The following is a 24,820-nucleotide window of genomic DNA, read 5'->3' on the forward strand; positions in this document are numbered from 1 at the left end:
GAACAATAAAGAATTTTTATTAATTCGTTTATTCATGTGACGTATCCAAGACCAGGAGCTATTATTATTATTGGATATGTAAAACAGCAAACATAAAATATATTGTTTATTAGGAGTATTATATTGGCCGTAATCATAGAAAGTATACGGACCACTACAAAAAATGTCACGTCAACAATAGTACTATTCTTTTTCTAGTAAATTCTAGATAAGGTAACATTATACTTACCTGAAAACAACCAGCTTACAAATAACAAATACAATAAATATAAATTTATTTAATTCAATTATTTATTTATTCATTAATTTCAAATTTAACAACCATAGGCTGTCATTAAATCATTTATGTATAGTACATATACAAACATTAAGTAATAGGAAATAAATTAAATGTATATTTTTTTGTGACAGAATCTTCTTGTAATGTTTATAAATAAAGTAAAAAGTAAATTTAGTAATTTTTATTTTACTATCCTAACTATAAATTATTGGCCATTGGATATATTTCGCACATTTCTAGATATCTCTTTCATCACCCAGCTCAAATATATTCTGTTAATAATAAATAGTATATACGAGTAGTTGGAAATTATTGCATAATTAAATAATCATACGAATTCTTCTGGTCGTCTATAAATTTGTTAAACAATTAAATTTTGTTGTAACTACCTAATACATCTAAGCCTAATTACATATCTATTAATATTAAACATGATCTAGTTACAAATTTTTAAACAATTTTAGGTAGCAAGAAATAAAAGTTTTTATATCGACGGTGATCAGATCAGATTGTAATTAGGTAGTTGGATAAGTTCTCGGAAGAAAATGTGTAATTTAGTCGATGCCATAATTATAGATCCAAACAAAGTTCAATTTTTATAACAATATTTTGTGAAATTTATAAATTGAATCTTAATTAAACGTCGCTGCAAGCGATGCTTTAATTATTAACATGACCGTTGTTATATTGTATTAAAATTTTAGACCATAATGACTTAGTAAAAGATTTTTTATTAAGACTGTCGATAAACTCCGGTGAAAGTCTGAGTTTACAAACCTATCCACTAGAGGCGTAGCTACGTAAATGGAAACGCCGTAGTGACATAAATCCATATAACTGTATTGAAACTTGCAGGTCTTATGAGGAATGACTTTACGTACTTTGTGTGTCTATGTACAATGTTATAATTACTGTTATTATTTTTTTTATTTATTTTAATCTTAGTACAATATAGGTGAAACTGGTAAATAACAATTTTTATTGGCTTACTACACATTATTTGTAATGGAAAACAGACAATATTCATTTTTCAATATTAAATAATGTTTTGAATCGATACTAATCGAGCATACTTCATAAAAATACACGCAAGTTGATCCGTTTATTCTTACAGTTATGAAGTGTAGGTATTTAATAGGCTTTTTAAGTTTTTCCAATCAGTAAATAACATATTTTTCTAATATGAGTAAAGTATTCATGTACATTACATTGTTTGCTGCTGTAATCACATACTTCGTGATATTTTATTCGGTAACAGTTTCGGTATAGACGCTCTGCATGAATTGCATGCAGAAGTATGTATCCACATATTCTTTACTGTCGCTAAACACTCATAAGTTAGTAAAAAGTAAGTAATTAAAATAACAATATGTACGTGGGTACATTGAGATTCAATTAAGTTAGACTTAAATTCAACAGCACATCTCATAGTAAAATTTATTCGTATTCTATCTAATACTATCACATTTGAATTTGTAATTTTAATTTATTCACAATAAATAGACATTTCATAGCCTAATTTTATATTTATTGCCAATCACTATAGTCAAGAGATAAAAAGATCACGATTTTCAAATCGCTAGTAAATATAATAATATTGTGGAGGTATTAGGTATTAAAAAATATATATTGAAAGTATACCGTGCGTTTAAAACATTTATAGAAGGAACATGATTATTATTATCTGTGGATAATTTAGGAACTGTTTTTTTTTTTTATTTTGATTTGAGAATACAATTCAATATGCCATAAATAATTTCACTTATTTTTTTTGTTTATGTAATTATGCTGTCAACTATGTCGACATTTATATCCATTTTATGCTGTTAGCTATTCCTTTTGATGTATAATTCCTTAACTTCCTTTATTTTTCATTAACATCAAATTATAACTATCAGTAATACCAAAATCCTTACCGTTCATTTTTAATATATTTAGTTTCTTGTTTGTTAGTGTCATAACAGGCAACACTAGCCCTTTGCCAATATTAAAAGAAAAATATTGTAATACGATGTAATAGCAAACGTTAAAAAGTGTTTCGTCATAAAACTAAAAAAAAAATATAATTACACATCAAAGGTTCAATCAAAACTTATTTTGACTGAAATAGATGAACAATAAAATGTTTTTTTCCTTCTTTAGCCTAAGTATTTACCACATTGAGCAGCAATAAGTTAAAATTAAACCATGGCAGTTCACATGTGCTGTTTTAGTTTATTTTATATGAAACAAGATCTGTCGCTAAGCGTTTCACGACGATAGGATATTTTCGTTTTAAACTAAATATTCTTTGCTCTGAGAACTAATGCTTTCAGCTGTCAATTTAACATTATGGGACTAAAACATTATTTTGCCATTGGTTAGTTGATTAGAATTATTTTGTTTAATTTACTATTTTTATTTGCATTTGTATTTGCGTCTCTTTTTGGCAATTATTAACTCACAATTCTTTAGGAAAGTTCAGATTCACCGGTAGATTTAGTAAAATAATTTTACCCTGTATAAATAAATATGACAAAAATTTGTCACATGGTCCGGGATGATGGTGAGAGGAATTGGATAGCACTGATGGCACAAACATACGTTAAAGTATGCTCTATATGCTCGGGAAGGTTCGGAGACGTCTAACACAAAGCTATGTTTATACAAGCAACTTTTCCCCCATTTGACATGCTGACGAGTCTGGACCCAAAGCTTTTGTGAATAGCACTTTATGCTTTACTTACGTAGATCTTGTAGTCGATTTTTAAAATCTAAAATGTCAGACAAAAGCCTGATTTACGCTTACATCTAAATCATGTCATATCAAATCAGTTCTCTAATCCATACCGGCAACATCACCGCCTTTTCTAAAGTCGGCGTTTGCATAAATCCCCGTTCTGTTTCTGTAGAGGCCGCAGACGATTGACCCTCTACCTCTGTAGCGAACCATACCGTGGCCTTTTTTCCGTAATCCTTCCAATATGTCCTGAAAATAGAGATTTTATGATTTCACAATTTTAAAGGCCTTTGACTAGCACAGAAGGTTTCAAAAATGTATCATTGGCATTGAAACTACAGGGTACAGAGGCAACACTATTACACTTATGGCAGCACATGAAGGAACCATGGGTATCACAGAGCATTCGTAGAAATCATAATTTAATATATTCACAATACCGAATCAAAAATGAAATAATTGAAGAGAGTAGAAGTATGCGTGATCTAGGTGTATTATACGATCAACCATTAACGTTTGATCCTCACCTAAATAACATTATTAATAAAGCTTCAAGGATGCTTGGTTTTGTTATAAGAACCTGTAAAGTATTTCATAATAGTAACATTAAAATTATACTTTATAACAGCCTGGTGCGGAGTGTCTTGGAGTATTGCAGCGTGGTCTGGCGCCCACATTTTGCTACACATATATTGCGTATGGAACGTATCCAGAAGCTATTCCTATGGCACTTGGCATTTTCCACTGGTATTGCCAAAAAAATTTAATCCTACAAGGCCAGGCTGCAGTACTTTAGGATGATGTCATTAGAAAAACGCAGGAGTCTCTGACGCCATATTTATGTATAAACTTATAACATATAAATTACATTGTCCTCAGTTATTAAGCCTTGTAAAATTGCGAGTCCCTTCTAGATTACCTCGTGGACCCATAACTCCGCTAATACCTCCATTTAGAAGAACTGTTCTGGGTAGTAATTCTCCAATAGTAAGGTTCTGTAAGATTATAAATAGCTGCAGTGACCAGGTCGATATTAATTTTGATACTCCAATTGTTTTTGTACGAAATATCTATAAATATATAAAATGAGTCGTGCTGCTGGATCTGCTTATGGATATGGTGGCTTTAGTTGTTAGTTGTTAAGTATTTAATAATAGATGTAAGCTATATATATTTCTCTGTACTTATTGTTATACATGTATCAATATATGCTGTGTTTGCCTATAAAAAATTGTTACACTTAGTTCTAAGCTCCATAATTGTATATATATTTACATTATTTTGTGGAAACAATTGTTGGTAAACCTAAATAAATAAATATTCTATAATGTCCAAGGTGCCACGGTTAACGCTTTGCATCAGTTTGGGCATCAGCTTGTTTGCCATTCTAAGGAACATAAAAAAATATTTATATTCCCCATAACCCAATAAACTAGATATATTTTTAAGATAACCTTTTTATTCTGGAAATTTCGTGATTATTAGACAACAAATGTTATCAATTTATCAGTCATGTTTGTGTTAACAAAATAAGAACATAAAAAAAGACTACGACTGATTTGATAAATGGGACAGATTTAATCTATTATTCAGTACGTGATAACAGATATTATTAGACATGGATTAAGTGGTTTGCACATATAGATTGACTGTTATCGTAAATAAAATTGTTTTTATTTTTAAATGCAATTGGATAAAGTAAAGTAGCTATATATCTAGTATGAAATAATTAAAACGATTGTACATCACCAGTATACATATAAAGTGTAGGCGATGTTACTATTCCATTTTCTCTTAAAATAACTGGGTATCGATTTTCTCTTTTGTGATCTTTTTTTAAGAATGTTTAATTTGGCGTTTCTGTTTTTTTTTTTTTACTTGTCCTTCCCATAATATTTAAACAGGTTATCTACTACTTACTAATTCACTTAAGCACAAGGTAATTTTGACAGTAGAAGCATACATTTTTTATGAAGTCGATTGAGAACTTACCTCAGTAATGCCGTATTCGTACTCTGCTATCATTGGGAATATCTGGTGATGTATCCTCGCCTCGTCTACCGCCTGTTTTATCGTCTGGCCAAACCAGAGTTTACGCATCGTAACCTGAAATTAAATAAACAGTATCTACGTACAATCTACGACAAATTTTCAAGAAAGATATGCAAATATACAGAATTTTAATATGTGATTTTTGAACATTCTGATTGAAATTCTTATTAATCTTTATTATGTCTATTTTATAGTAGCCATGTGGTCCCAGCATAGAATAGGCCACGCTTTCCTATTCCGTGGGTGTCGTAAGAGCCGACACAGGGAATAAGAGGTATGGGCAGCAGCGTCTCTCTTAAAACATCTCTAAATACTTACTGCGGTTGCCAATCCGCCTGCTAAGCGTGCAAAGTCTCCCTTTACCAGAGGGAGACTTTGTACAAAAGTCGATTGCTTGGGTACCTCTGTCCTATTCGTGTTTCAACCGTGAAGCAACTGTGTTTGCATGGCTGTGTTTCGGTTTGGAGGGTGGGATATGGCGTGAATTTACTGGGTACAGAAGAATAACACCTGAGTCCTCAGGAATGGCAACGCATGAGGGGTATCATGGGCGAAACAGTATACTCTGTTATGTCCATGGTACTGCTCATGTCTATAGGCGACGGTTACCACTTTCCATCAGGTGGACCGTCAGCTTGTTTATCATTCTAAGTTGTATAAAAAAAAAAAAACTACTGGCAAACCCCCTCCAAGGGGGAGGCTTACGTTCAACAGTGAACAGTTAAAGGCTGATATGATGATGATACCTCTTTCATTACTAACCTCACTAATTAAACGACAAACGAATCAATAATATATAAGTTTTTGCTGTCAAATTCATGAGCTAAACCAGCAACTTTTGGCTTTTTTTTTGTCACGCGTAAGATAACGGAACAACTAGATTCGTTTGTAACTTGTTTAAGCAGTTCGGTCTTTATATACACTTTCACAATTCGATTCGGGCTTATGAACGCATCGGTTCTTAAGATTTTTCTCCTCATTACTGACTGATTACTAAAGAAACTACATTGGCTGCATTATTAGCGAGGAATATATATGTAAGATGTAAGGGTTGTATTTTATTAAAAAAAAAAATACAGACTTCTGTCTATCTCTGTGCGAAGCTGAGGCGGATCGTTAGTAAAAAAATATTTTCAAAGTAACTAGCAACTTACCAAAGCGACGGCCGTTGTAATCTTAGTGCCACCGGAGGCGCCGATCACCATCTTGGCATTGCCATTTTGATCTGTTATTATACTAGGACTCATGGACGAGAGCGGTCTCTTGCCAGGCGCTATGAAGTTGGCAGGAGACGGCTGCAGCCCGAAGTAGTTGGTGATCCCCGGTGAAGAGAAGTCGTCCATCACGTTGTTCATCACGATACCCGTGGTGTGGGTTGTGAAGCCGGCGCCGTAACTATAAAACAAAATAATAAAAATAAAATTCCCAATTTTCTCGCAAATTGCTTCATTATAATACGACAATGGACCGTTTTCGGGCCATAATGTAATAATTGGTATGCAGGTAATTCACAATACGACAATAATGAAAATTGCTCGACTGCCGAAATAGCTGTCATAGTTTTTGAGTACTTGATGCAAAACATTAATCTAAATTAATTCGGTGAGGGCGGTAGATAGGCTCGCTTCAAGCTTCGTTGAATTCTAATACCCTTGGCGAATTATAATATATATGTATTAAGTAAGATTGATACTCGTGAGTGTATTTTTGTTTATATTTGTGTTCTGCGATAAAGTTTGTTGACAAGATAACCATACCATTATTATATTAATATCTATACTAAATATCTGTAATACCTATCCGCTACTACTATTAGGTATTTCAAGTATTTTTATCTGTGTTGATATATCAGTTTGTTATTTTTATTGTAAATAAAAGAGAAATTATATAACGTTCTGATATGTTAAAGATTCAAGGATTCGCTCGCTTGGCGAAGAAGTAAATAAACAGATATGATATCTTGTTTAAATTAAAAATTATATAAATAATAACAGATAAATTGTAAATAAATAGGTGAAAGACACAATACGTAATATATAATATTCATAAATTATTACAAATAAATGTTATCTAAAATAATATTGGACTGATGCAACTTTGAATGCTTATTACGTTATAATTGTGAACATTAATACCTATACAAATAAAATCGCGTAATAAAAAGTCTGTAAATTAGCTAGGAAGGTAAATAAACATTTGAACATTGGTAATTTTTAGAACTAACATCTGTCTATTTGCTATGTTATTATGAGAAAATATGTAAATATGTTTAAACAAATATTACAGTATAATAGGTATTAGATGAAGCAATAAATGTACTTATTGCAAGATAGCATATGACTTAGGACCGCCCCTTATAGCGGTCTATGGAGGAGGTCCATTATATTGAGCAATGGACGATATAGCATTTAAAATTCTGGTATTCATATGACCCTTGGGTTGCAATTTTGATACCGTCTTTGTCTACGATTAGCTTCTTTAGCCTATAAACTGACTAGTCTAATTAATAGGCTTAATTTTAACTTCGAAAATTAACCCCGTCATACCGGCATAGAATGGGCAATCCCTTTCTTTATTATGAGCGTCTTAAGAGACGACTAAAGGAACTTAATTAAGTAGAGGGATGGGCAGCAGCGTCGCTTTTAAAACATAAACAAAAGCATAACTGTGGTTGACAATTCGTCTTGCCAAGAGTGACAACTACTGACATAACTCCCCAATAGAAGACGCCTATGTTCAGCAATCGACGATTAACGGCTGATATGATGACAACATTAATGTACTCATATCCTTTTTTGATGAGTTTGGTCTTGTATCGAATTACAATATTTAGAACAAGGTCAGACAACCTTATGAGACGGAGCGCTCCAAAATTCATTATATTATTACTGTATCGTTACATTTATAGTCTTGCTTATTCCCTATATTGTATAATGCAAATAAAGTATTTTTTTACAGCACAGGGGGCAAACGAGCATGCAGCTCACCTGATGGTAAATGACTATCGCCACCCATGATCACCCACAACACCAGCAGCACTGCAGGTGTGCTGCCAGCCTTTTAAAAAGGAATATACTCTTTTCTCGAAGGCTATGTTGTCGTATCGGTTCGGAAATACTTCTTCAAATAATTCAATCATTCATTACGTCATTCATCGTCGTTCATCATTGTCATCATTCACGTCATCGTCATCATCATATCAGCCTTAAACTGTCCGCTGCTGAATATAAGCCTCCCCTTTAGGAGGTTTTGCCAGTAATTACCACTCTTGACAGGCGTTTTGGGAATCGCAGTTAGGTTTTAGAAATGTTAGACGCTGCTGCCCATCTCTTGCCTTATCCTTAGCCGCTTCTTACGACAACCACGGGAAAGAAAGAGGTGACCTATCCTATGCCGGGACCACACAGGCACATTCCTTACTTACTAGAAGTTAATAGAGCTGGTAACAGATACAGCGTCTCCGTTGATGCCTATGATGGAGATGTGTGCAGTGCCAGCGTCAGGCTTGTTGTACTGGGTGGCGCCGTACGTGTCTGTATTGTTACTGGTGGCAGTATCGTTGATGCGAAGCCGTATCGACGCGCCGTACTCGGAACTTGTTACGTTCTGGATCAACTGGAATGAGATAGCGGTACGTTGTACTCGAAGTAATCTTAATATATAAAGATACTGTGTCACGATGTTCGTTCAAACTAATCTACGAGTACGTTATCGTTCGACTGTTTTTAATTAAATTTTGTAAATTAATATTGTTTTTAACCGATTTTTTTATGAGTGAAAATAGTATGATATCTCCGCCTACGCTAATGATGAATTCATCAGGAATTAACCATTATAGTTTCCAGGGAGAACCGCGAGGAGGTCGACCTGATTGGGTGTATTGCTAGCAATGGGATTCTCAGTCTCCATTACTAACAATCCCTTTCCCATCTGTGTATATGTAGGTTAGGTATTTAAAGGTCATTACGATTACAAATTAAATTAATTAATTCTTTTACTTCATTCACTTTCATAATTCGTTTCATCCTACAGATCGGCTCCAGAGGCTTCTGTTACTTCTGTCGGATAGCACATTAAGTATTTCTATATTAGCCTTTCTTATACTTATATCCTTTCAATTTCGCATTATACAACTTTCGCCACCTTACCATCTTGTTTTTTGGACATGAAAACAATGAAATTATGGGGTACAGAAACTTGTATCAGCACTGTGATGTATTGTACTATTTTTTATCTACAGGTGACAGTTCCATTTCTCATCAGATGAACCTTTAGCTTGTTAGGTAAATACAAAAAAACTAAAATGCATCTCATTCTATAATATTAAAGTTTATTTTACCTCTTTTAAATCCAGAAAAAGTGGATCTCCCAATTTAGTTCTTGTCGCGTAGGAATATTTGAAGGCCTCTAATATCCTATGGTAAGTGAGTATCTTGTCATCTGTTGTGTTGATACTCTTGGAGGTGAAGTTGTATCCCTGGAGTATGTTGAGTATGTTCACGAGTATGACGCCGCTGCTCGGCGGCGGCGGTGCGTGGAGAATGTCGCCGTTTCCGAGATGCACAACGAGTGGCTCCACAATTTTTGCCCTGTCAAGTATAATAGAAAATTTCCATGAGAAATTTAATTTAATATATATTATAAAATTATTATCCTTATTAATATTATAAATATGAAAGTAATGTGAAAGTTGCAGTGCAATTGCCAAGTAAATCCATATTTATTGTAGAAATAATTTTCCCATGAGACTACTACAGCATGGGGTTCTTCAAAAGAGATTTCTTCAGGGTCGGCAATGCGCGCGTAATACTTTTAGTATTGCAGGGGTTCATAGGATACGGTAATCGCTTACCATCAGGTCGGCCGTATGCTTGTTTGCCACCTCAGTGGTAAAATAAAATAAAGATGTCTAATATTGATATGGTCATTATAAATATTAATAGGTAATTGATTAGATAATAATTTATAACAAAGTTATCTAGTCTATGGAAGCACTTATTCAACAATAAGTGCTTCCATAGACACTAACTAAAATGATTGACTAGGTTTTTTTTTAATTTCAATTCTTGGAACTCCATACTGTTTTTGTTAACGGGTTACAAAAACAACCTGAAACTGAGTTCTATGGAGAGATAGTTCTGAATGTGTCGTTGGCTGAACTGGTTTTTATTCCCGACGTTATTATTTGGTTGACTAGGTTTACCCATCAACAACGACATGCCCTTCATGATAAAAACACCTGGTTTTCAGCACGATGGTTTCTAGGGGTGCCACGTGAAGGTCGACCTGACAGGGTAGCAATCTTACTTGTATTATGAAAAAGTGATTTGCTGAGCATAATATAATATTTAACATAATCAGATTTTAGTAGTTAGTTGTTTGGTACAATTTATAGAATTATTTACTAATTATTTACCTATTTACTTTACAAATGAGTAGGAATAATACAATAATATTGTATTGTATTGACAATACATTGTTCTCAAGGCGATCAAATCAGTAAAGCGACCTTCATAATCTGTTTATTTCACATTAGATATATACCTACAGTCTTACCTAATGACATTGAATTTAAAATGAAGAAAAGATACCTATTTTGTGTTAAATACCTATATTATAAAGAATAAACAAGCGTTTCTGATATATATATATATATATATATATATATATATATATATATATATATATATATATATATATATATATATATATATATATATATATATAACATATTCTTTAAAAATAGTGTTAGTGTTTATTAATAGGGTCAAAAAATAAAAATAAAAAATGTTACCTAAAAGAAAAAAGAAAAACAAAAGGCTTTTTTAATGGATGATAATAATATGGCAATTTCGCCCGCGCCATGGGTACACACTAGCGGGGCACAAGTGAGGGATGAAAAGGCAGGTCAGTCTTTTGTGACGAATTCAATGATAAATTAGTCACGATAGTTTCCAGGGGGCACCGCGTGGAGCTCGACCTGATAGGGTATATTGATAACAATGGGGTTGGTCCCATTACTAATAATCCCTTCCTCTGTACCAACGGCATTAGACAGTATAAGGTGTGTACATACCTATTATTATGTATTGCCGCTGATACAGATAACACTAGCTTTAGGAAATGAATTACATTAATTAACATACTGTATAACATACTAGGCCTATGTTCATCTGTGGACGGACAATGGCTGAGGTGATGATGATGATGATGATAACATACTATGTATACAAACAAACAGCTGATGCGAGTACAAAATAATTCGTATCATAGATTCGTGGATTATCTTGAAAAGCCTTTAATATTTATAATATTAAATGCTATATCTAATGTTTAAGAATATAATAACTGATAAGATATAAAATGTACGTATTTTATTGTGAAACAATAAATATCATCATATTTGTAAGAAATGAGAAATCATACGAATACGTAATCAAATTATCATCTCGCGTGATTAATTTATGACGAAATAAATTATTCATCAAATTCAATTCGAAACTAGATAGTCACTCAACTGTTTTATGTGTTATAAACATATTTTTATATTTGTTTATATCTGTATGTTGTTTATTATTTTCTAAATTTTTTATCTTGGGTACGTTATGTGAAAATTAGTTAAGATATTTGTTTTCAAATAGGCAGCCATTCATGCTGACCAGATTTATTTTAATTTTATTACATAAAATAGACAAAGCCAAGGACCAAAACCAATTTTAAATATACTAAAAAAAGTATCTAAATACTCTTTTTTTTAAACAACTTAGAATGGCAAACAAGCTGACGGCCCACCTGATGGAAAGTGGTAACCGTTGCCTATAGACATGAGCAGTACCATAGACATAAAAGAGTATACTGTTTCGCCCATGACACCCCCCCATGCCATTCCTGAGGACTCAGGTGTTATTCCTCTGTACCCAGTAAATTCACGCTATATCCCACCCTTCAAACCGAAACACAGTCATGCAAACACAACTGCTTCACGGTTGAAACACGAATGGAAATTCCAAGTATAAATGTACCTAGGTACATTTATACTTGGGATTCTATGTGAATTTGTAACAAAATTCTCCAAAATGCGACCACTAGTGAATTAAAAACGAGAAAATTAATGAAAAAAAAAGTTGATGAAACACTCTCTAAATGACAGTGAATAAAACGTTGAAATATTTATTAAATTAATCGGTTTTATATTATACTATTATTGAAAATAATTATCAACAAAAAGGAAATTTCTCCCGCAAACGCTCAAGCTATAGGATATATAGGGTTTTTCAAAAATAATATATTAGATATTACCTCTAGTGTTGCAGGTGTCCTTAGGCTACTGTAATCTTTTATTTTCAAACGGGCTGTATGCTTATTTTCCACCTTCGTAGTATAAAAAAAATAAACAATTAACAGACAGTTTTTGAGTGGGTCAATTATTTTATCATAAATTTTTATTGAAACGGACTATAGATATATTTTCAATATTATTCAATAATAATACCTTAACCTAATAAACCTTGTACCTACTTCCATCGACATCTTTCAGGGTTAACAAGTACCTACCTCTTTATGCTTCAGCGATGAAATGTAATCGACTAATGTGTACGTGATTAAACGCAGTTACGCTGTATAATTATCACGGCATTATTATAAAGAAAAATACACTAAATTGGTAAGTAAGGATATTTATCCTGTACAGGTAGTAATACTTAAAAGATATTGTTAGAATAAGAAAAAAGGATATATACTGTATCTCACTTGAATTGTTTAATTGTCATTGTATATTTTTATTTATGATGCAATAAAGAGTTAAATAAATAAATATACTTATTGTGCCCAATACCTACCGCCTTTTTTTTCTCTACAGATTTTATAAGGATGGAGGAAGTTGGATAGTTTTTCACGTAAAAACGATTTAACAAATCTGAATGAAATTTGGTACACGAGTAGATTGTTTCCTAATTTAGTACATAGGATAATTTATATACTAATTCAGGCGAGTGAGGTCGCAGAATACAGCCAGACAACAATAATATTAAGACTATATTTTCGTTATGAATTTATATACAACGCATTTACGTTAAAAACAATAAACACTACTTACTCTATTTACCTACTTCATTATAAATGAATCGACAATAATTTTTTTTTTTTTTTTTTTTTTTTATTTATTTATTTAACAAAGTATGTTTGTATTAGCACAGAATTTATCATTATAAATGAATCGACAATAATTTCACAATAATATTAACTGTATAAAAAATTGTTTTATTTAAAAATACACATGTATAAATAAGTATTATGAATGAGTGTGTGTGCATGTGTGTGTGGTTGTTGTGTGTGTGTGTGTGTGTGTGTGTGTGTGTGTGTGTGTGTGTGTGTGTGTGTGTGTGTGTGTGAGTCAGTATCATTTATGTATAATCAAAACGTTTACTCAGGTGTTAAGAAAAGAAGGTGACATCATTGCATTGTTAATAACAAACCTTCACAATTTTTTTTTATACGTATATTAAAAGCCTGGACAGACGGTGGACACTTATTTTAAAATATTTAACCTTGCGTTTGGGATTTTTTTTATAAACATTCTGCTCGCGGATTAAATTTTATCTATGTAAGCCGTGCAAGCATACATAATATGTTGTAGCTGTAGCGTACAAGTTTAGGAATTTTATGACTAGATTAAAGTTTACATATAAAATTGTCTCCTGTCTCAAAAACCTGAGAGAGCAAGGCAAATACCTTTTGACGGAGCGAGAAGGATTGTCAGTAATGGGAATGCTAGTAATATACTCTGTTAGGTCGATCTCCACGCGGTTGTTCATCAATCATCGCGGTTGGAAGTCATCGTGATTAATTATTGTCAGAGTTATCGTGATGGACTAAATGACCTGACTTTATCCTCACCTTCATCCCTTACTGGTACCCTGCCAGTGTACACCGATAGCGCGGACAGGATTACCATTTCATTATCATCCAATAAAAAAATACCGTTTGCCGACTTCGTGACGTCGTGGTGGACACGTTACTGAGTGTAAATGAGGTTCCGAGTTGGGTTTTCGATCGGGCTAATTTAAAAAAGCGATCAGTTCTATATTAGTTCGGATCTAGGTGTTCTGAGTAATGTCCTCAGATATTCGTTACCCGGTTTCTCATAAGTTATGATATTTTGTATTATAAGTCCTAATACAAAACATCTTAGTTTAAAGATATAGAACAGCGATGTGATTTTGTTGAGCTCTTAAAAAAAAAAGGAGATTGTGTCCAAGCATAAGCTGTTCCCCGTCTGCGCAGGCTAATAAGCTAAACGTTAAAACACTTGCAACAGAAAAACGTTATCGGCAAAGAATTTTAATGAAGCGTAGTTTGTTGTTGTAGTACTTGATTAAATTCTAGAACGTCAAATCATTATGTATGCTGTATGAATAGCAGCTATTTTATGACTCCATTGTTTTTGTAGAGTAGTATTATTGTATTTTAGAATTCGCTTTCTAACCTTAAGGATACGAGTGTAACAAGTGCCATCGGCTCATTTTATTAATAGCACAGTCCCATCATTACATTCAATATTAAGCGACAAAATGTGAATAAACCGTTATACAAAAATATTTTTGGTGACCCATATTTTTTTAATGAAAACAAAGCGCGTCATTTTTGAACCCGCTTCGAAAAAAGGAGGTCAATTCGGTTGTATATTCTTGTCTGTTACTTCATAACTCCGTCATTTCTAAATCGATTTGGAAAATTATTTTTTTATCTGAAAGGACATATTAATACATTGGTCCTATAGAAATTTTAGCAAAATCGGTTTATTAATTCAGTTATTAACTCAAAATAACTGGTTCTGTCACAATTAAATTCAGTATTTTTTTGTGGGACATAATTTTTAATTATCAATCGGAGAATTTCTAATTGAATAATGATGAAAAATTCCTGAGGTCAGACGAATTTTTCAATTTAAATTGAAAGCAACCTAGTTCTAATTAGAATTCTAGAGACATGACAAGCCAGAAAAAGGCAACTTACAATAAATTTAGGACTCAGGACGAGAAAATAATTACATAGCTCAATCGTGGTCCAACGTGAACGTGACAACAAATAATTTAAAAAGTACAATTAAAACAAAAAAATAATTAATTATTAAAACGACTTACTCATAATTTCTCAAGTCATCCGCGGTAATGATACTGCCAACCCTGTTCAAGTCTTCCACGAAGTCATTCGCCAGGCTCCCGTTGTAAAGTTCATCGCCGCCTTTCTCAGCGATCCGATGCAATGTATTGCATAGTGCCTCGCTTGGCTTCACCGTCGTGCCTGGCCGGTGGAACTGTCCTTTGGCCGGGTTGTAATATTGTTTACTATAAAAATATTACATTTAAACTTATTTATATACGTACAACTGATAATGGAAATCTGTAAAATTTTATTGACAAATATGTCTTTATATAACAATTTTTTACGGCACTGGTCTAATTTATATTTTTTTTATAAATTGTATTTAAAACTTTTATTAAATTGTATAAATTAACCATAAGTTATTATACATAATTATTATAATCAAGTTAAACAAGAAAATATTACCAAAATAAAAAAAAAATCAATTACTTTTTAAATAAATATTACAACGATGAAGTTTAGAGTTGAAGTTCATCTTCTGAAGTTAAGAATTTCATAATTACATGAAAATTTATTCAATTTTTTTAATCCACATCAAATATACATTAGATATATATACCATAGATAGATATATATACCATAGATAGATAGACAGAATATATATACCTACATACAAGGCGGACTTAAGCAACTTTGGGAAGTTACGAGTATTGGAAAAAGTTACAATTTTTCATATGGTTTACTTCTTTTTTTTTTAAGTACTGACCCCTAAAAAGCAATTACAATATAGGCGTCTACAAATATTGTTAATAGGAAGGAAACACCAACCCACTACCGGCAACAACATTAAAGAAGGTGACTTCCTCTTTCCTACCTCAGTTGAGGATCGTTCTTGATGAACGGAGCGCTTTCCAGGCCGTCGTACATCGCTTTCGACATTACGAAGCCGTTATTGCAAATCTCCAACGTTGGGGCCAGCAGGCTCTCCCATGGTAACTTGCCCCAGCGTTTATATGCCGTCCATAGTCCACGGAGTTCACCAGGGACTCCTACTGATAGTGGACCTGTGGAATATTATATGAGTAATAATTATATTTTAAATTAAATTAATTATTAATTATTAATTTAAAAATTCATTGAATTATTTTTATATCTATAGTTTCTATTTACTTCTATATATATGATATATATAGAAGTAAATACATGTAAGGGATATAAATTGTATATAGGGATATATATATATATATATATATATATATATATATATATATATATATATATATATATATATATATATATATATATATATATATATATATATAAGTTGTTGTCTGTTTATTGATCTTCGTAAATTCCGTCGATACTTATCATTAAATTTAATGTGAGTGTTACGAAATTGAAACTCTGGTAATGTACGTAGGTAGTGCATGTTCATAAACAATAAAATGTTTTAAGATAACGCATTTCATTAGCACTTTTTATTATTGCAATCAAAAGAGCTTCGCTTTCACATTTTTGCATAACGAAAATTAATTCACTTGTATATCATAGCGTGAAACGATGATACTATTACGAGTACATATATTTATTTATAATAATAAATATATAAATTTATACTTAAGTATATAAGCGTTTGCCCTGACTGACTATTAATACATAGCCAAAACTACCAAGTCTAGAAGGTTGACATTTGGAATATTTGTTTATTTTATAACGTCAGTAACAATTAAAATGGATTATTAGTAATTTCAACTTATTAAAGGTAAACATGATACTATGAGTGCAAGGCAGCGAGTAACAGTTGGTTCATTAATAAGAGATAAAATGCATTGATAACTTAATTAGAAACATACGATGTGTCATAATGATTCTATCAATTAGATGTAACACCTTCAGATGAGAGAGTAAATACTATAAATATATAGATAGCTATTATGTATATACACTTAATACGCATAGATAGGGTGGAAGAGATTGTTTGTAATGTGGACCACTAGTCCCATTTCTAGTAAATCAATTTTTTTAATTTATTTTACTGGAGAAAGCTACTGTACACTCTTTACAAAAAACAAAAATCATAAAAGGTATTGAACCGTAACTCGGATTGAAAAACATAAGGTATATATATATATATATATATATATATATATATATATATATATATATATATATATATATATATATATATATGCAATATCATAAATAATATATTATCAAACACAATACCAACTTTGCCTGAAGGCAATTAATACAATACATTGAAAAGTTGACAGTGCGTACTAACTTCTAGTTCAGAACTCGAACCTGGCTGAACCAGATATAAGAGAAAGCTTTGGAGAAATTTTGCACGAACATATCTTAGTCTCGATTGCGAGGTTTAAATTTTGGAAACTACATTATACCTGTATATGTTTTAGTTTCTTCCTTATTTATTTTGACAATAATGTGGAACACACACACACACACATATATATATATATATATATATATATATATATATATATATATATATATATATATATATATTATCACAGTTGATTGAACTGTCCCTACTAGATGGTACGATAACCTTAAATATCTGAGGAGGATGCCCAGTAGTTTTTTACTATTTTGTATTACAAGCCAGCATATAGTAATTCATCATACTATAAGTTTTTGCATTACAATACAATAACATCGTATTATGTTTACCTATGGAGGTGACATATTCAAATAAGAATAAACTCCCTTAAATAAAGAAAAAAAAGTTTGTGGTCATACTTAAATACGGGAATCTTCTGATTAGGATAATTATGTAATTAAGTTTATTTAATTCGTTAGTCATTTTGTCTGCGTTCATATTGTTAATCTTTATAATCTGTATCATTCCTTGAAGGGAATAATAGAGAGTTTTCATCCATTCATATTCGTGTTTCAATAGAACGAAAAAGTAACCCAGTTTTGTTGAAAATATTAGAGAAACAATCTCTAATCTAAATGAAATTAATAACAAAACGAAACGCTCAATCAATTAATTGATTTTATATTTGTACTACTATTGAATATCGGCAAAACGTTTTTTGATTGGGTAACTTCTATTAAAATAGACTATATGTGTGAAACCAAAGAATAACTCTAGGAATGAACAACAATGTTTGTAAGTGCACGAGGCCAAACTAGCGGGAATTGTACAGCTATCAATAAATTATGTCAATAGCTCGATAAAGTTGATCGTCACATAAATGTGAGACTTCGACAGACTAGGGTTGCTGCAAGATCAAGCAAACGTACCTAAATTAGTTTTTCTAATATTGTTATTTGTAATTTGAATCTAACATTCGAAATAATTGTAATTATTTTTAGCTATCTACTAAAGTGTTATAAACAAATAGTTATGTACAAGTCATAATAAATGGAATCTCAATACTTAGGTATAGGTAGGTATTTAGATATTATTTTTTAAACCATAAAAACAACTTCTTTCTAAAATTAGGTATAGGTATATAGTGATAAACCCACAATAAATTGATATTTTTTATAAGTATTTTAATATGTGATAAGAAAGCAGGTCGATTGAGTCTTAGTTCCATAAACAATTTGAAACGCTTCTTTTCCTATCTATTCGTATGTATAACAAACAGATAATCTCTACTGTATTTATTATATTATAACAGCATTAATTCTTCGATATACAACTAATATATACTTATATTTCTCGAATAATATCAAGATATTTGGTCAAAACACAACAAAACATAATACATAAAAACACCAACTTCAGTCAAAGCAAAAACAGTTATTTTTATTTAAAAACTAAACTACTAAACCAATTTTGATAAAACTTCTACAAAATCAATTTGAAAGAATATTCTTTTAAATGAAAAAAGACTTCATAATTAGTTTGCAAATGATGGAGTTATGAGGTAACAAACTTAAAATGTTCAACAGAATTGATAAACTCCTCCTTTCTTCGTAGTCGGTTGATAAAAAAAAACATAAAAAGTTTTCTACAAGCAATTTATAATACTATAAATAGACATAAAACATTTCTTAATATTTTACTTTGTTTAATACATTTCGTAAGTAGGTAGATACTTTATAAAATTTCCATTGAGCACATTTGATAAACTAGAATACATATTGAACACAAAATGATAACAATATAATAATACAGACACATACACAAGGAAATTAAAATAAATGTATAAAATGAAATGAACTCAGTTCACAGTCCTCAATTCCTACAATATTAAAGTTGCATATAAGAACAATAAAGGAAATCTTTGTTTGAAATTATAAATTATATCTATGTATATATCTATAGCTGTGTGATCCCGGCTTAGAATGGGCTACCCTTCCTATTCCGGGAATGTCGAAAGAGGTAACTAAAGGAATTTAATGGTTAAAGAATGGGTAGCAAAGTCTCTTTTAAAACATTACCAAAGCCTAACTGCGGTTGCCAACTTGCCTGCAAAGCGTGGCATCTACTGGCGAAATCCTTCTTATGGAAAAGGCCTATGTTCAGCAATGGACAGTTAATGATTGATATAATAAATATGTGTATGATATGTGTATGGTTTATGACCATACACATACCATACACATTATATACAGTATATACGAGTATTACTAAAATCTAGATAAAGCATCTTTCTACAAACGCTTCGCCAATAATGATCTACAATTCGTACTTTATTTTTGTTTCGTGAATTTCTATCATGTAAACGTTTGCATATACTGAGAATGACAAGTAAACTCACAAACCACCACCATCACCAGAGGGAGACTTTGTATAAAAGTCGTTTGCTTGGGTACCTCTGTCCCATTCGTGTTTCAACCGTAAAGCAGCTGTGTTTGCATGGCTGTATTTCGGTTTGAAGGGTGGGATATGGCGTGAATTTACAGGGTACAGAGGAATAATACCTGAGTTCTCAGGAACGTCAACGCATGGGGTAAATCATAGGCGAAACAGTATACTCTGTTATGTCCATGGTACTGCTCATGTCTATAGGCGACAGTTACCACGTTCCATCAGGTGGGCCGTCAGCTTATTTGCCATTTTAAGTTGTATAAAAAAAAACCACCTGATGTAAAATAATAACCGTTATACACTCTGATGCTTGTTATCCTTTATGCATTGCCATTTCTGAGGATTATGGTATTATGCCTATTTACTTTGTAATTTTATTGCTATTCGCCCTTCAAATCGAAATACAGCCATGCAAATACGGTGTTACAGTACAAACATGTGTGGTACAGAAGTAATCCAGCAAACAACTTTTGCACAAAGTCTCCCTCTGGTGAAACTTTCGTGAATCATCGGTGTGTGCTATAATATGCACGTTACGGATTACCCTATTAATATTATAAATGTTACACTATAATGCCGGTCATGATTCATTTTCGGTTTGCTTTCAATTCAAACTGTACAAAGCCCGTTAAACGGTTGAATGAATTTGTATGAAAATTAAAGACTCGTGAAACAGCTAATTATAATAATACTGGTAAAAAAACCCTTAGTTTTGTTTTAATAAGAAATATGCGCTGACCAAAAATTGTACGACAGTTTTGCGAGACGTTTTTTTAAAAACGTCGCTCCATCTAAACGAATGCGATCTACGGGATATATGGTTACCTACAATAGCACTTACAACCAAACTTACATACAGAATAATAATTTTGTTCATAAATTCTTTATTCACAATAATATTTGAACAATTGTTTTAAACAAGTCAACGCGAGAACAATTGCAATTAGTGTCGAAATACACCATCGACACATCCAGAATATTATGAATAAAGTAAAATAAATACGCGTAAAATATTCCGTGTTTATCTTTATGGATCATCGTTGTGGCATGTTGCTATTAAGTCACGTAAGTGATTCCGAAATGCGCAATACATCGAGCAATACTTTATTCATTCATTTAGTTAGGTTTTGTTGTCTACGATTTTATTTTTAGAATAAAATGTTCATAAAAGGTTACCACTTGGTTACCACTCTGTGTCCCAATTCTGTTTCAGCCGCTATGTGGCTGTGCGTATGTCGGGGACGGCAATGCATCAGTGGTTGGACAACACAGTGTTTCTATGATGCCTACAGTATTGTTCATGTCTATAAGTGACTGATGACTATTTTCAGCCGACTTGAAAAAAGAATGAGTTTCTCAATTTGATTACTTTATTATGTTTATTATCTCGTAACTCCGTCATTTATAAACCGATTTGGAAATATCTATTTTTATCTGAAAGCATATACTTTCAGATTGGTCCCATAGAGAATGTATCAAAATCGGTACAGTAATTTAGTCGTTAAATAAAAATAACTGGAGTTGGTTTCATTGTGGACAACAATCTTAAATTATGTATTACGTAGGTGGACCGTCAGCTTGTGTATATGTATGTCGCATAAAAATATACATATAAAACAAAGTCTAAAATTACATTAACGTCAAGTACTAATCAGCACTTATTAACAAGCCAGGTCAGTATATGCTCTAGATTACACAAATTTAAAATTCTCTACAAATTAATAAAAGATTGTATTTCAAAAGGAAAACACCATCAATTGTGATAAAACTAATTATTTTGATATTAAAAATTTAACTATTGAGTCGATTTTCAAATAAAAAAAAAAGAATTTGCCAAATCGGTTCAGAAGTTACGGAGTTATGAGGTTACAAACATAACAAAATACAACTTAATTGAGAACCTTCCTCTTTTTGAAGTCGGTTTAAAACAAAATTGATTATAGTTAAAAGCATACCTTTGGAAGCTTTATGGTAGTTTCCATGGAACATGTCTTCGGTGGCAGCGGCCGGTGCTGTCTCCCTAGCGTTCACAGTGTATGCCTTCTCTTCACTTTTGATGTATACCGTCATGAAAAATCCACCTCCCAATCCCATGCTCTGTTGGTTGAGCAATCCGTTGCAAAACATGGCAGCTATCGCAGCGTCCACAGCTGAGCCATTTTTCAACAGTATTTCTCTGAAAGTAATACGTAAGTTTAACGTAATAATACTGAGGTACTTTAATATATTTCAATGTAATTTTTTACTAGTGAAACAAAGCATATTTTCCAAAGAAATCATCATCATTTCAGCTATTAACTGTCCACTGTTGAACATAAGCCTCCCCTAAAATGGGGTATTCCCAAATTCTTTTGGGTTAACAACTACATGGGATTGGCAGTTAGGCTTTTGGTGACGTTTTAAGACGTATGCAGCTGTCTATCTTTCAACCATTAAGTTTCTTTAGTCGCCTCTTATGACACCTACGAGAAAGAAAGGAATGGCCCATTCTATGCCGGGATCACACGCCAAAGAAATATGAGTTCAAAATTGATCAAAATACGTACAAAATGATTATTGGACGTACCATATTAGTAATAGGGACTCAGTTTTTTTTATCAACCTTAAGAAGAAAGTTCTCAATTCGGTTGTATTTTTTTTATGTTTATTACCTCATAAACCCGTCAGTTGTAAACCGATTTGAAAAAATCTTTCTTTTATCTGTAAGTATATAATTACAAATTAGTCCCATAGAAATTTTATTAAAATCGGTTCGGTAGTTTAGATTTTAAACCAAAATAATAAGTTTTGCCACTATTGGAATCAGTTTTTTTCGTGGAACACAATTTAATTATGGTATTTCGACTCATTATTTTAGAAAAATATTTAGTTTCATTGGTGTAATAGGAAAAAAGGATGCTCAAAATATGGAGTCTGGCTTGTATAAACTATGAAATTTCCATCAATATATTACCTAGCTACCAATTGTTAATTTCAATATATTAGAGATTTATTATTAATTAGAGCTATTTGAGTATGAAAATTTAAATCCTTTACTTTTATACTGTAAAACTGTAAAAACAGACCATTGTTAGCCTTGTGAATTAAACCACAAACACATGCAGCACTAAGTGCATTGTCCCCAAGAGAACAATATATGTATTATGGATACTATACCTTGGACACAACGATAGACTATTTACCTTATACCTGATAGACCTTTATTGTGCAATTTCATAACCGAGTTAATTATAAGCCGTTCGGTTGAATAGCCTTAAACATTTAAATTGCAAGGAAAACAAAATAATTAGAACGGTTTACAAGTGGAAAAAAAAATGTTGTTTGCTTTCAAAAATATTGCTGAATTGAGAAATTTGGATACAATAATATTTTCTACTATTTGAAAGTATTCATTAATCATCATGTCAGTTGTTGTCTACTGCTGAATAAGCCTTCTCCATAAGAAGCCAGAGTTGCCACATTTGGCAGGCGGGTTGGTAACTGCAGTAATACTTTGGGAATGTTTTAAGAGGGATGCTGCTGTCCATCCTTCGACAATTAAATTCCCTTAGTCGTCTCTTATGACGCTCATAGAAAAGGATGGAGTGACCCATACCATACAAAAAGTATTTTTTCTTGGTGTGTCAAAGTGCATTTATAGTTGTAGTTTACACCTAAAAATCTAAACTGTACTCAAGTCTCCAAATCTTATTGTAATTAAATTGTAACTAGAAAATGTCTGTAAATAGGAGATATTTAAAAAAAATGTGAAAACTACCAGTCCTATTGCTAACATATACCCTGTCCGGTCGACCTCCACGTGGCCCCCCATAGAAACCATCATCACCGTGTATTCATCACGATAGGCTAACTGATCTGCCTTTTCATTCTCGCCTATCATCTTTCACTGGTGCCCCGCCAGCGTATACCGTTAGGACAGGCGGGGTCGCCATTTCATTATCATCCATTAAAAACTATATAAGAGAATGATATAAGCCAAAATATAAATTTTTAGAAACACTGTCCTTTTGTCTATACGTTAGCTTTGGTGTCATGTAAAAACAACTGCACCATATTGGATGCTGATGTCATAGTTATATATTCCTAAAAGTATAACTTAAAATATGTATTTTTTAATTTTGATTCGCTACCTAGAAGAGGAGAATTTAATAAGTTTTTTTTTGATGGGTGAAAGTGATATGGTAACCCCTGGGGAAAGTGGTATGGCCTACACTAACGGGATACGCTGACAGAGTACCAGTGAAGGGTGATTGATGAGAATGTAAACAGGCCCGTTATCCCATCATGATGAATTCCTTAGGAATTAACCATGATAGTTTCCAGGGGGAACCGCGAGGAGGTCGATCTGGTTGGGTATATTGCTAGTAATGGGATTCTCAGTCTCCATTACTAACAATCCCTTTCCCCCCAATTTAATTAGTTTGTCTACTTCTGAGATCTATGCGTACGACTACTATTTTTGTTTATAATATGTCATTAATGTAATTTAAGCAAAAATTTTAGGTTAAAACATGTTTACCGACAATATAAACAGTGCCATGGAATAGTGCCAGTTTAATTTGGGAAATAGTAAACTAGAACGTATGGTAGACGCGGTTTATGTTGTTTGTTAGGTATATATTGGACCAGACATACTCATTAGCTATGCTGTAATACTGAAATGTTTTTGTTATTTCTACAACTAACATGGTGTTTTTTTATTATTATTTCAAAAGTAAGTATCCACTGCTGAACATATGCCTTTCTCATAAGGGGAGTTTTGCCAGTAGTTGCCACGTTTAGCAGGCGGGTTGGCAATCGCAGTTTTTTTTTATAGGTGATAATGAAATAGTTCCCCACCCGCGCTATCGGTATACACTGGCGGGGCACCAGTGAA

The 24,820-nt window shown here is 32.2% G+C and overlaps 1 protein-coding gene across 9 annotated transcripts in view; it reads right to left on the minus strand.

The window, feature by feature from the left end:
• Positions 1-269: 269 nt before the first annotated feature.
• LOC113520000 (glutathione hydrolase 1 proenzyme-like) overlaps positions 270-24,820 on the minus strand; it is a 64,710-nt gene continuing 40,159 nt past the window's right edge. For all 9 annotated transcript variants that reach the window (XM_052897230.1, XM_052897229.1, XM_052897224.1 and 6 more), the window contains 8 exons: positions 21,900-22,120; positions 16,030-16,219; positions 15,194-15,397; positions 9,391-9,640; positions 8,476-8,666; positions 6,206-6,446; positions 4,992-5,105; positions 270-3,248 (listed from right to left, as the gene is read on the minus strand). In XM_052897230.1, coding sequence (XP_052753190.1) covers positions 3,099-3,248; positions 4,992-5,105; positions 6,206-6,446; positions 8,476-8,666; positions 9,391-9,640; positions 15,194-15,397; positions 16,030-16,219; positions 21,900-22,120 — 1,561 coding nt within the window. In that variant the 3' untranslated portion in view covers positions 270-3,098. The remainder of the gene's footprint in view (positions 3,249-4,991; positions 5,106-6,205; positions 6,447-8,475; positions 8,667-9,390; positions 9,641-15,193; positions 15,398-16,029; positions 16,220-21,899; positions 22,121-24,820) is intronic.

This window comes from Galleria mellonella, unplaced genomic scaffold, assembly GCF_026898425.1.
Source record: "Galleria mellonella isolate WM207_F2 unplaced genomic scaffold, CSIRO_AGI_GalMel_v1 utg36, whole genome shotgun sequence".
NCBI classification, from domain to species: Eukaryota; Metazoa; Arthropoda; class Insecta; order Lepidoptera; family Pyralidae; genus Galleria; species Galleria mellonella.